At 41.0% G+C, this 13,377-nt stretch overlaps 2 protein-coding genes across 9 annotated transcripts in view; one reads left to right on the top strand and one right to left on the bottom strand.

Moving 5' to 3' along the window:
- Positions 1–5,503, top strand: part of KAT6B (lysine acetyltransferase 6B) — a 145,376-nt gene extending 139,873 nt beyond the window's left edge. For all 8 annotated transcript variants that reach the window (XM_080403181.1, XM_080403185.1, XM_080403186.1 and 5 more), the window contains one exon: positions 1,611–5,503. In XM_080403181.1, the coding sequence (XP_080259307.1) occupies positions 1,611–4,096 (2,486 nt within the window). In that variant the 3' untranslated portion in view covers positions 4,097–5,503. The remainder of the gene's footprint in view (positions 1–1,610) is intronic.
- A 568-nt stretch (positions 5,504–6,071) lies between these two features.
- The window catches only part of DUSP29 (dual specificity phosphatase 29), a 32,135-nt gene continuing 24,829 nt past the window's right edge, over positions 6,072–13,377 (bottom strand). The window contains exon 4 of the mRNA XM_080403205.1: positions 6,072–11,614. Coding sequence (XP_080259331.1) covers positions 11,367–11,614 — 248 coding nt within the window. The 3' untranslated portion in view covers positions 6,072–11,366. The remainder of the gene's footprint in view (positions 11,615–13,377) is intronic.

The following is a 13,377-nucleotide window of genomic DNA, read 5'->3' on the forward strand; positions in this document are numbered from 1 at the left end:
GTTTTCTAGTCTGAAGCGCTGCAGTCCTTCCCGTGTTGCCAAAACCAACTTTTATGTCCCTGCAACAGGGCATTTCATACTCAACCGAGCAAGAGTATCACTGGAGTATTCTCCAATATTGGTATTGTACCTTTGGTAAAGGGTGCAAGCAAAAAGTAAGATTTGATTTACACAGATCTCTTTCAGCATTGTTGGTAATTCATGGAAATGTTTGTTGTTTCTGAGGCACAGTATGTCCTCAGTGCTAGGGTCCCTAATTTTTTCCCCACAAAGGAGGGATGGTTTTAACTGTGTTCTTTCAAAGCTGCTTATCTAGTTTGATTTCAAGGATATTTCCTGGCAGAAAAGCTAATGGATGGATAGTGAAACTATTAATAAGCTGTTCTGAATGTATGCTCATCCCTTGACCTCCTGGCTCTCGAATTACACTTTAAAGTTTTAATTCCAGAATGAATGGCTGAATTCTCAGGTCTATATATTTTCTCTAAGAAGCCAGTGGGTATTATTTTAGTATTTTCATAATTGCATGGGAAGATTAATTTTTGCGATCCTCAGTAGAGGGTTCATGCGCTGTTTTCTATTTTAAACAGCTTTTGTGTGACTAGTGCAACCATGCTTACAAATACCGGTGCTGTTACAAACCAGTGCACAGTTACATTAGACTATTACCACTTTTTCCTGCCTCTTAACAGAAATTAATTAAACTAATGGTAGAAAATTCAGTGTTCCAGCTGTGCCCCAGAGGTCAGGTTTGCACTGCTTTAACTAAACTGGTATTGTGTATTTGTCCATGGACCATGTCATCACATCAGTCAACTGTAAGAGTGTTACAGCGCTACAGTGAGAAGCAGAACTTGGCCAAGGACTATCGCTGTAGCCATTATGCTCCCAAGTGCAGCTTGTTACATTCTGAGAGTTCTCCCTTTTTCTGGTGTATATGTAAGTGGTATCTGGGAACAAAGGAGAGGAGAGGAGTGAATGTGTTTGGGTGGTTCTTTATAGTCAATGGATTAATTTAGTGTTCTGACCCATCTTGTGTTGAATTTCAATTATCATTTGCCTGTTGCCATGTGTTGTGAGCTGTATCATGATATGCTGCCCCTGAGAAGATACTAGTATGAACCACCTTTTTTTCAGTGTTGGTACTAAAGCATGATGATGCCTTGTCCTCCAGAACGATCAAATGGGAAACTCCAGGCTCTCATGTTATTACTGTCAAAGAAGATGAATATGCATTAAATCAATGTCTATATAAAGTGATTCTATTCTAAAAAGAAAGGTTAATAATCAAATATTTGGGCAATATTTTCACTTTAGTTTACATGCCAAATGATTTAAATGTCTGGGATTCTTCTAGAGTATAGATGGTGGCTCTGATGGTCACTGTTGAAAGGCACCGAACAAGGGGAACTTTACATGTTTGTGTAAGTGTGTTTGAGCTGTAGGCAGTGTGTCATTCTCTTGTGGTTTGAGATGTGTTTACTGCTCTTGTTCCAGAGTTTCTTGATGCATTTTGAGTTCATGTATTACTTTTGGGTTGATGTTTGAAAATATTGATTAGTTTGTGCAAGCTAAGACTTTCCTTTGTCTCTATTTATTGCCTCCCAAAGATAACACAGAGGATGTAGCTGTGTTGGAAGACAGCACTAAAGACAATCTTGAACCTTTAAAGAGTAAGCAGGGTTGGCCCAAAGGAGTTAAGCGTGGTCCGTCTAAATGGAGGCAAAGCAAGGAAAGAAAACCTGGCTTTAAGCTTAATTTATACACTCCACCTGAGACTCCTATGGAGCCTGACTATCAGGTGCTGGTGGAGGAGCAAAAAGAAGTAGCTGAAGACAAGCCCTGCTCAGTTCCTGCTGTTATGGAGGAAGAGGTTAAAGAGCCAGTTGAAGTATTACCACCACCAGATAATGAGGTAAAAGAGGCAGAACCTGAACCTCGGCATCTACCCAGTGAACACTTTGAAAAACAGGAAAATGATCTGACGAAAGCTGGGGAAGAAGAAAGGAATGTAGAAGAAGGTGGAATCAATTCAAAAGATCAAGAAAAAGACAAAGCAGAAGAGGTGTTCCTGCAAAAAGAGGAGTCCATGCATTTGGATGATCAGGAGGAAGAGGAGGAGGAGGATGAAGAACCGTCTCGCAATGAGGATCATGATGCAGACGATGAAGACGATAGCCACATGGGTTCAACAGAAGTGGAGAAAGAGGAATTACCTGGTGAAGCTTTCAAAGAAATGCTGGAAACACAGCAGTCTTTTTTAGACGTAAATGTTCAAACTGGTAATTCAAATCAGGAGGACTTAATGGGCTGTGGTGTTGACCTTGCAGCTCACGAGTGTGACAGTGACCAGAAAGAACTTGCTACAGATTCAGACCCAGTGCCTGAATCTGATGATGATCATACCGATAACAACCAGGACCAAAAATGTGGTGAAGAATTACATTCCGATTTCAAGGGAGAGAGTACTGAGACCATGGAAATTGATTCAGAAACGGTCCAAGCCGTACAGTCTCTAACTCAAGAATCAAGTGAGCATGAAGATACGTTTCAGGACTGTGCAGAGACTCAAGAGGCCTGTAGAAGTTTGCAAAACTATGCCCATAATGACCAAAGTCCCCAAATGACCACACTGGATGATTGTCAGCAATCTGACCACAGTAGCCCAGTTTCATCCGTGCACTCTCATCCCAGCCAGTCGGTTCGTTCTGTGAATAGCCCAAATGTTGCTCCATTAGAGAACAGCTATGCTCAGATCAGCCCAGATCAAAGTGCCATTTCGGTGCCGTCTCTGCAGAACATGGAGACCAGCCCAATGATGGATGTTCCTTCAGTTTCTGATCATTCGCAACAAGTTGTGGACAGTGGCTTTAGTGACTTGGGGAGCATTGAGAGCACAACGGAAAACTACGAAAACCCAAGCAGTTATGATTCCACAATGGGTAGTAGTATCTGTGGGAACAATTCTTCTCAAAACAGTTGCTCGTACAGTAGCCTTACATCTAGTAACCTAACGCAGAGTAGCTGTGCAGTGACACAGCAGATGTCTAGCATTAATGGAAGCTGCAGTATGATGCAACAAACAAACATCAGTTCTCCTCCCACTTGTAACGTAAAATCTCCCCAAGGTTGTGTTGTTGAAAGGCCTCCAAGCAGCAACCAACAGTTATCCCAGTGCAGCATGGCCACTAATTTTACACCACCTATGCAGTTGACTGAAATCCCCGAGACTGGCAATGCCAACATCGGATTATATGAAAGAATGGGGCAGAGTGAATTCGGAGCGGGGCATTACTCACAGCCATCTGCCACCTTCAGCCTTGCCAAACTGCAACAGTTAACTAACACGCTTATGGATCATTCTTTGCCTTACAGCCATTCAGCTGCTGTAACTTCCTATGCAAACAGTGCCTCTTTGTCCACCCCCTTAAGTAATACAGGGCTTGTTCAGCTTTCTCAGTCTCCACACGCTGTTCCTGGAGGACCCCAAGCACAGGCTACCATGACCCCTCCCCCCAACCTTACTCCTCCTCCCATGAATTTGCCACCTCCCCTTTTGCAGCGTAATATGACTTCATCTAATATTGGCATATCCCACACCCAAAGACTGCAGACTCAAATGGCCAGCAAAGGTCATGTTTCTGTAAGAACCAAATCCACGCCTCTGCCACCTGCTGCCGCAGCCCATCAGCCACAAATTTATGGGCGTGCTTCACAGACTGTGGCCATGCAAGGGCCCGCGCGGACCTTAACGATGCAACGTGGTATGAACATGAGTGTAAATTTGATGCCAGCCCCAGCTTATAATGTCAATTCCGTGAACATGAATATGAATACCCTTAATGCTATGAATGGTTATAGTATGTCCCAGCCAATGATGAATAGTGGATACCACAGTAATCATGGGTATATGAATCAAACGCCCCAGTACCCTATGCAGATGCAGATGGGGATGATGGGAACTCAGCCATATGCACAGCAACCAATGCAGACAGCACCCCACAGTAACATGATGTACACTCCTCCGGGGCATCATGGCTACATGAATACAGGCATGTCTAAACAGTCTCTTAATGGATCCTACATGAGAAGGTAGGCCCTTTGGAGAGACGGACTACCAAACTGGCGTATTGGATTGACCTGCACAAATATCTTTCGGAGAGTACGATTTCAAAACCAGCAATTGGTGTGAATGCAAAAACATTTGTTGGCACCATTTAAAAGCTGTATGCAGCAGAAAGCCTTATACAAGTTTTTCTTTTTTCTTTATTTCTTGTTTTGGTTTTTTGTTTTACTTTGGTTTTTTTAACTTTGTGGGATTTAACTTTTCTTTTGGGGGGAATTAGGTGGTTTTCCATTTTTTTGTTTATTTCATTGAGCTTGAAGTTCTCTGGAAAGGAAGAACTCTTTCTATGAACTGCAATTACACAGCAGCTGATGGTTCAGAGCCATTTTATGTGCCTGCTCCCATTAAAAATGTGGATAAATAGACTCCAAATCTATCAGACAGTACTGGATCGTGAGCTTTTTCTCTCTCCTTTCCCCACATGTAAATGCCTTTTAGCAGTTCTTTTATTGTATTATTTTGTTTCTGAAGGTGACACTTCTGCATGCCGCTAATGTCTTTGTTAGTGACAGTGCATTTTGTAGTACTGTACAAGTGTTGTGCTTAACAGTAAGCCATTTCTTAATTTTTTTGCCTTGATTAGGTTACCCTAGTTTGAGGGGTAAAAAAAAAAAAAAAACAGAACTATATTTTTGTTAATTATGAAACTTGTAAAAAATAATAAAAAAAGCTGAGAAAGCTATTCACATTTTGGTTAGTTCAAAGGGTTTTATTGCTGTATGTTTAGTGTAAAGTTGAGACTCTTTTCCATTTTTGTGACCAGTTTCTTTGGGGCTGGGGTAGGAAAAAAGGCAGCTTTCTGTTTTATAAATACTGTTACGGTTTTTTGTTGATTGAAACATCTCAGTGTTTATTTGTCAAGTTTTGAAACATTTTCATATATGTCCAAATACTTGGCAGGATTTAAAAAAAAAATAGTAGTGAATTTGGTGTAAAGTTGCTATTTTATGGAAATGCCTCTAACTTTACATTTTCATTCCATCTGTAGATTTTTCTATCTTTATAAAATATTGGAGTTATTTTTTAAGGGAAAAAATAGAGCAGTAGCGTGTGAATAGCTCAAACTAAGCTTACAGATCGCATGTAAAAAGGCAAAAGTTATTTGTGTCTGTTTATATTGCTTCCTTTTTTGTAGCCTTTGTACCTGTACAGAGTGACTGTAAGGGCCGAACAGAAGAGGCTTGATACATGTAAAAATAGGACCCAGTGACACTCTTGTATTTATCTGTTATCTTTTTAGTCAGTCACTTAAAAGAATAAAACCACACAAAAAAACCACAAAAAACCCACCCAAGAAACAAAAATAAAAACTGCAAAAAACACCCCCCCCCAAGCTGTACATTTTAACATAAAATAAATTATGATGAGCCATTTTTAGCCTCTTGTGTCTTGTCATAGTTTGATGTTGCATGGGAATTACCTCCTGAAACAGTGTTTGTTACAGTGCTCTCACATGCTCGATCTAAAACCCATTAAAGTTGATGGGGTTTGGATTAGGCTGTTAGAGCCTAAGTGTAGGTTACTCATCATAATTGCATACACCTTGTGAAAATAAAGAGTATCTAAGATTATTTTTTTTAATAATCTTAATAAAATATTGAATAAATATGTATTTAATACATTACAAGGTTGTCAATATTTAATGTATGAAACTTCTTTCCTATAGAAAGTGTTAATATATATGTAAGAGGGTATATAACAGTAACAGACATGGTGTTTGAACTGTATCTTAATGATAGAATTGTAATCTCTTCCTTTGTCACTGTTGCTGGGTTACAAGACAATGCAGATCTTGTGTTGAACCTCAGAGTCCTGTGTATATGCATGTATATGTGTGCACACAAACACTCATATATGAACACCTCTAATTTATCAATAGAAGGCCTGTAAAAATTGAGAAGGCTGTTGATATGCGGAGCTCTTGAGTGGACCGAGTTTAAATTGGATGTGAGTGAATCTGCACCAGAAAAAATCCTTGCAAGAATTTTTCAAAACACTTCTGATGTGAATGCTACCACTGAATCCCCCCTCTAGCCCACTGACATTGCAGGAAACTTGCTAGCTAACGTGAAGGGATTGGACATCTTGAGTGAAAACTCCTGTGTCCCTGTTGCAGTATATAAAGCAGCTTTATAGGTGATATTTTATGTGCTCAGAAGTCAGAGAAATGTGTCTTCATTTAAATAAAGCCCTTAAAGTGTGTGGTGTTGCCAAATCAAGAAATTGATGCTACAGATGCATGTGCATAACCTGTTCTGGTTTACGTGGTGGGGCAGCAGTCTAAAATAGTGGACCTGAATGGGAGCTAAAACTGCTGGTCAAATGATAATTCTTGAACTTACAGGAGTTCAGAATGCTCGATAAGGAGAGCACAATCTAATGAGGATCTTTGTTCATGGACTTGGACTGTCAAATTTGCTTTTTTGAAGGCAGAGAATATTCATAGTACTTAAAACTGTATGTGTGTTCATCTTCACAAAGTCGCTGTCACCTTTTTTTATGCTTAGGAAAAGGAAAGTTGAACTCAACACAGTTAACATGCAGTCTTCGAGTGTGTATGATAAGGACCTTGTGTCTTAGTTGAATAATTGTATCTCAAAGTAGCGCCATGTTATTTGAGTCTTCATTTGTGTGTGTTTACAGTCAGCAAAAAAGACACCTGGGTCTTTATCCACTGCTGTTTAGTTTCAGGTTTCCAAGCCTGTACCATACGGGCAAATCAGACCTTCTTCCCATTTCAGTATGTGCTAACCTGAAACAGATCGTCCCGACTCCAGCATATTGCTAAAATGCTGTATTTGCAATATACAGACTAAAAGTTGGGCAGAAAATGATGTGGTGTGTGCGCACAAGAGGCGAGTTTCCAATTTATGTTTTTTTTAAATTATTTCAGAACTGAATTCCTTTCAGGACAAATGCCTCTCCTAAATCTTTTCCCATAGTGACTATTTAGCTGTGAATTGCATTACTGCACTAAAATTTCTGTCTTATAAGGCAGCTGTCTTTTCCTTGACACATGAACCTGTTCTATGTACTCTGTGCCCTTTGCAGTGTCAGCTTTGACTGTGTGCTCTAGCACCATCCCAGCTGAGAATTAGTTCTTTCTTTAAATGTCTCCAAAGAATTCTTCAGAGTTGCAATAGATGATTCTTGTGAAATGCAGGTTTCCCTGCCCGTGCAGTCTTACTTGGTTTGACAAATAGAATACTCCATACCACTAGTGATTTATTTGCAAGAAGGAAATAAAATTGCATTATTCTGCGTGTATGTTGCTTGCGGACCTGGCTTGTTGGTGAAGCTGGTGCTGCTAAGGCTTGTTAGCGAGCCATTAGCAACCTGCAAGTTGCCCACTTTGTGGTAGCTACATGTTCCAGAACTCTTCCTTTTTCTGATTTAATCTACTTAATCCTGGGACAATCGTAGGGAGAAAAGCTGGGAAGTAAATAAGAAGTATGTTCACTTCAGAATTGCTTAATTGGCATAGCTGTACCAGCAGGGTGCTTCAGGCAGGACCTGGTTCTAGGGAAGATACTAGTCCTTGGAGCGGAACCTACTTCGCTTGGAAGCTGCCGAATGACAGTACTCCTGAAAGCTGCACTCTAGCCCTCTAGCAAAGGCGAGAATGGTAAGTGGTGCTGCACTCTGGCTACCTGATCTCCAAGCAGTGGTCAAAATAAAACCGATTTTTTAAATAACTTTGTAAGGAGGAGTGTGATAGGAGCAGAAACAGAGAGCTTCCAAATGTGTAAAACTTTCATGTTAGATCACTGTCTATGTCTTTCAGTTTTATCAGCTCTTCAGTTTGTCCTATCAGGCAGGCTAGCTGACGGAAACAAATTCCATTTATATAGCATGTGGTAAAATAGGAAGAATGGGCCTGGTAACTATCTGTACCGCTGTGCGGGTGATCCTAATACAGCCTGTCCCGTAGGGACCGACCCCTTGAGCAGCCAGCCAGCTGACCACTGTAGTAATGACCTATGACTGTTTATTCTTATTCTTATTCTTCCCTTTAAATAATTCTCTGTATTAAAACAGTGTATTTCCAGCATTGTGTATGACCTATATAGTCATAGAGGTCAACTCTTCTATGGTGAAGCTCTGGGCTGTGCATTGATCGAAAGTTGTCTTGAGCTTTGTGGAGTAGAGAGGGAGCTCATAAGAAGATACAAGGTAGGATTACAGTTTTGGCTTTATCGTAACTTTAGTTGAGTAATTTAAATTCTCGGTAGTTTATTTTCCCAGCTACTAAATAAGTATAAATAAGCTGAATTAAGGCATGTTTAAGACCTTCAGGCATGTAGGAACACTGGAATACAGGGTTCTGTTGGTTTGATTCTAGAGAAATCAGTGTTGTGCTATTTACCCAAGAACAGCAGCTTCTAGTTTGAGCAGCCTGGAATCCTGTCCTTTGGAAACGGTTGATGTATTCTTCTGCCGCTATGTCAGTGTTGCCATGTGCCGGTTTCCTAATCTCCGATGCAGGACAAAATGAGTGGAAACTACTTAAGGTTTCTAGTATTTTGCTTTCTATCAGTAGCTGGGAGGCAGCTGTTTGAAAGCTCTGTCAGTCTCCACCAACAGCAGCTGGGCCTCAGGAAATGAAAATTTTTCCTGTGTATTTGCACGTCTCAGACTGCAAAAGAAATACCCATCTCCAGGCCCCAGAAAACCTTGTTTGAATACAGTTCTGCATGTAAATCAGCTACAAATCCTCCTCCAGTTACAGCAGTTATCAAACCATCATACAAGATACAAGACAGAAAATAACCTGTAACTTGACTGAGGGAAATCCTGGTAGGTATTTGCTGTATTTCAGCGTATCATTGGGTACAGAATGCCTGTCTGTAAGGCTAATGCTAAGGAACGCTGCTGCCATAGAAGTGACAAAGCTCAGCTGTCTCCATCAGGGTAAATGAAGGAGCAGGGGCTGTGTGTCTGAAGGGCAGCTTGGCCAGGCACAAGGCCAGGAGAGCTGTACCCTCTCTGGGTTGTGAATTAAATGGCAGCAGGCAGCAAGGTGCTCTAAAAGCTGCGTTTGGAGGTCTGTGGGAGTAGGTGGAAAGAATTGAGGGACCCCATCCAAATTTTTACTTTTTTTTTTTTCACTTTTTAAACCCAAGTTGTGACTGCTAATTTGTGAAATCTCAAATGACTTTCTTTGAGTTTCCCTTTCATTTCTGGGGGGTGGTATGTGGGCTGGGGGTGGCTTTTTTTCGAATCCAGGTGTAGGAATGTTTAATTTGCTCTAAGTCTTGGAGTTTGTATATCTGTCATGAATAATGTTCACATTGTGATGTCTGATTTGTCTTACAACAGTAGTCTCGTTGTGTTTGTTATGTTCTGCTGTGTCTGAGAATTTGAAGATAAGGTATTTATTATACAGATAAATACAAATAAGTCAAAAGCATTGCCTTAACAGTGCCAGTAGCCTTGGCTAGGGTTACTGTTTGGAGAGGAATGATTTACTGGGGTTTGGGGCCCAAAAGAAAGTGAAGGGAGTAGGAAAACCTTCACATTAGAGATGCTAAGTCTGTAAAGAGCTGTTAACATTACAAAATATGGTTTCAAGTTGTGCTCAAATCTGATTTGTAGTATATACTTGCAGTTCTCAGTGGCACATTTCTGCCCTGTGTTTGTTTGTTCTTTTTTTCTGTTTTTTAAGAATCCGAGCCTTGTGCAGTCCACTGCACCAGAGTTACAAAGTCTTTGTCAGCTGGTAAAGACTAAGAGAACTCTTCCCTGCTCTTGGTGGCTAGGTTGTCCCTCTCAGCCACTGAGGCAGTATAGCTTTACCTGATACATTGAATGAGGCAAAATTCCAGTGTGGAGGGTGTTGACTTGACCTTTTCATAGATGCAGAAAAGGTAAACAAGGCTTAATTGTGATCCTCCTCCATGATATATTTTAAGAATGTCAAATGCTGCTGAGGTAGCAAAACTCTCATTGTGTCAAAACACAGTAACTGATAATTTGTATCAAATAAAGTAAATTCAGTACGTTTAGGCAGAAAAGTAGATGGGGTGTCCCCACTTGTGTATTTGGACTACTTCTGTCAACAAATGCAATTATTGGCAACTGTACTGGAACACAGTAATGTATTAAGGTGACTAAAGCTGCAAAAGGAAGAATCATTCGGTACTGGTAAATATAAACGGTGGATTCTGGAAGCACAGCAGCAGCTTTCTCCTAGTTAGGCAGCTCACAGTGAGGTTATTACTTTCTTAAAGGCTTCACCTGTGTCTCTTGCTTTTTTAATCAAAACTAAAATCTCATTGGAACTGGTTCTAATCTGTGATTAGTTAACAGGCTATCAGGGCTGCACAAGTTCAGTGTTGAACTCCCTCTTGGCAATGTAAAGGACATCCTTTTTTTTTTCTTGTTTATTGTTCTGTTAGTTTTTCCAAGTGCAGGAAAACAGTCACAATAAATAATTTTCTCAGTCCTTTTTTATTTTTTGTGTGGACTAGTAAATTGACTTGGATACTGTATGTATAGGACCTTTTTAAAATTCAGGCAGTTGAAGCATTTAGGAAAAACAAGTTAAAACTGAAACTGTTAAAACGTCATGTGTATGTATCTCCTTGAATTGTTGTGCATTATAGCTGTTTATGCATCTGGCCTTCTCCAAGGGTCTTGCTTTTGTTTCTGGTTTGCATGGTCTGCTGCAAAGTCCATGGTGATGGCTGGGTAGTTGATCCTCCTCTGAAGGATCTCTGAACGCTGTGCTGCTCTAGGTCATTATTGTGAAAGAAGAAATGGAGATACCAGGAAACAACACAAAAAGGCAAACTCCTGCAGAATCCTTCAGGACTCTGGGACTAAACGTGATTAATCTGTGCTGCCACCACCTTGGTGTTTTTCCTGCAAAATTTCTTCAGGAATGCCTAGCTCCGCTCTTTTAAAAGTCATGTGCTTGTATTAGGATCAGGATTTTGTGGGTACTGAGCTAGAAGAGGGTTTCTTTAAGTTGTGTTTGCTTTCGTGCTGAAAAAAAAATTTGTAGAGGGTAACATTTATTTGTTGATGTGTAGCAAAGAATTCTGCTAAGGCTGGAACATTCTAAGGAGATGGGTTTTAAATTTTGTTTCCCTTCTTTCTCATCTTGACAGCATTTGAAATTACTTTGTTTTTCCTTCCAAATAAGAAGTGATCTTTGACTGTAATTAACTACACTTTTCCCCTCCACTCCTGTTTTGGGGGTTTCTTTTCCAGCAGCACAACCCTGCCAGGAACAACACTAGATCGTGGTGCTGTTCTCCTCGCCATGAGATGGTAGGCTGTTTTTGGTGTTCCTCCTCTGCAGTGCCAACGCTTTGTCCAGTTCTCTGAGCTGCTTCAAGAAGCCCCGGTTTGGCAAGATGCATCGATGTCTTGATACTTGCTCAATGGCATCCACTACTGTCATGTTCTTGTAAATCATCAGGTAAGCCAAGACCAATGTGGCTGAGCGGCTGCGGCCCATAGCACAGTGAACCAGAACCTTGTCTGTGGAAACAAAGAGAAATGATGCAGAGATGATGCTGGGTAGTTTCTTTTTTTGACAGTGGGGGTTTCTGCAGTGCCCCAGCTCTGTTTGGCAGTCTGACTACCCATACCAGCATTTTTGTAAGGCCCGTCTTTTTAAAGGTGTAAATCTTGTTGCAGCGACTGAATGCTATCTACACTGGACATTACCCATTTAATCCTAAACCAGGTATCTTTGTACTGTTTGTGTACAAAGGTTGCAGAGAAGGCCTGGGGGCTGTAGCCTTGCATGAGGTAATGTAGCAAGTTCCGCTGCAGCCTGATTGTATGTGCCTCACCAGCAGCACATATGTAATTCTGTGTTTGGGCATAGCAATTCAGAGCACAAGGGTGTGGGAGGTTTGGTCTGCTGTCAGACTGCCTTTCCGTGGGGAGAAATGGGATGCACAGAGGTGCCTTTCTCGAGTCTACTAGCTAGACAGAAAAACTAACAGAATGTGATTATTTTTTGTTCTGACAATAATGTCCTTCAAGATCTAGATTGCATCACTTGATGCCCAAATACTTGATTTGTAAATTAGAGCTAACAAGGGTTTTTAAGGCTCGGTGATATTTTTGAGGACAGAGGATAAGAAAGGCCACAGAAGTTAACAGGCATATAACAGGAAGGATAGAAACAAACCAACTATTAAACTGTAGAAAAGCTTCTACAGAAAACTGGCTTGTCACCCTTACCCTGTTGTGTTGAATGAAAGTAACATTTCAGCACCGCCTCCCCGCGTGTTTTATATGATCATCTCCTCGCAGTAGTGGCCTGCCTCGTATGCTGTGAACGCAGAGTCTTTGCTAATAGTTTTCATCTGTGAACAAATGTGCCTCAAGATTTAGCTTTGTGACATTGCTTGGTTTAACTTTGGACTTTCATAGGCAGAAAGTCCTTGGCTTCAGGTACTAGCAAGGGCGTAAGCTAAAGTGGAACCTTCCCCACTTGCTGTGTCGGGGGGAGGTGGAGGAAGAGAACAGTAAGTGGGTTCAGGTCTGATTGACAGGTTTTGAAACACTTCAGAAGATTTCCAAAAAATGATTCAGAGCCCTTGAGGGGGTCTCACAAAGGGTTGAACTGCTGAAGGAAGTAGATTTGGAGCACTCTTTCTAACACCCTGCTAAGCTGAATTGCCACAGGAAAAAAAAAAATCCTATCAGGGCCAATAATAGTTTATCTCTGTCAGCTATGCCTAGTGAGAAGTGTTGGGTGCAAAGCTATGGCTCCTGCCGATTAACTCCTTTGCTTCCGGGCACAAGAGGATGTCTTGGCACAAGCAGCATTGCTGCGTAATGGATGCATCAAGAATTGCCAACAGTAGAGGATTAATGGCTACAGTCTGCATCCTAATCCCAGCAGATAGTCTTAGAGGCATCTTGGCAAAATTCCAGTCTCTCTGATAACTAAAAGTGCTTCTTCCTCTCCTGGAAAATGATAATCCCTTCTATTATTACTGCAAATATTTGAAACGGATGGAAACTCTCATTTGTTCAGCCCTTCATGCTTCTCTTTAGAGCTTCCCACCTTGTAAATGGGTTGCTGTTGAGGTGATAAAATACATGATAGGACAAGGAAGGCTTTGCTTTGTGTGGGTGGCAAATGCAGGGGATCTAGGAGAAAATGTACACTTTCATTTTGTGTTAACAAAGGCAAGAAATGGCCATACAATTTGCTGAAATGCCCCCTGGTTGTAGTAAAACGACTTCTGTCCTTTCCTGAGTGTGAATAGTCAAGATGTGAG

Source organism: Falco punctatus (genome assembly GCF_963210335.1).
Source record: "Falco punctatus genome assembly, chromosome: 9".
Lineage (NCBI taxonomy): Eukaryota > Metazoa > Chordata > Aves > Falconiformes > Falconidae > Falco > Falco punctatus.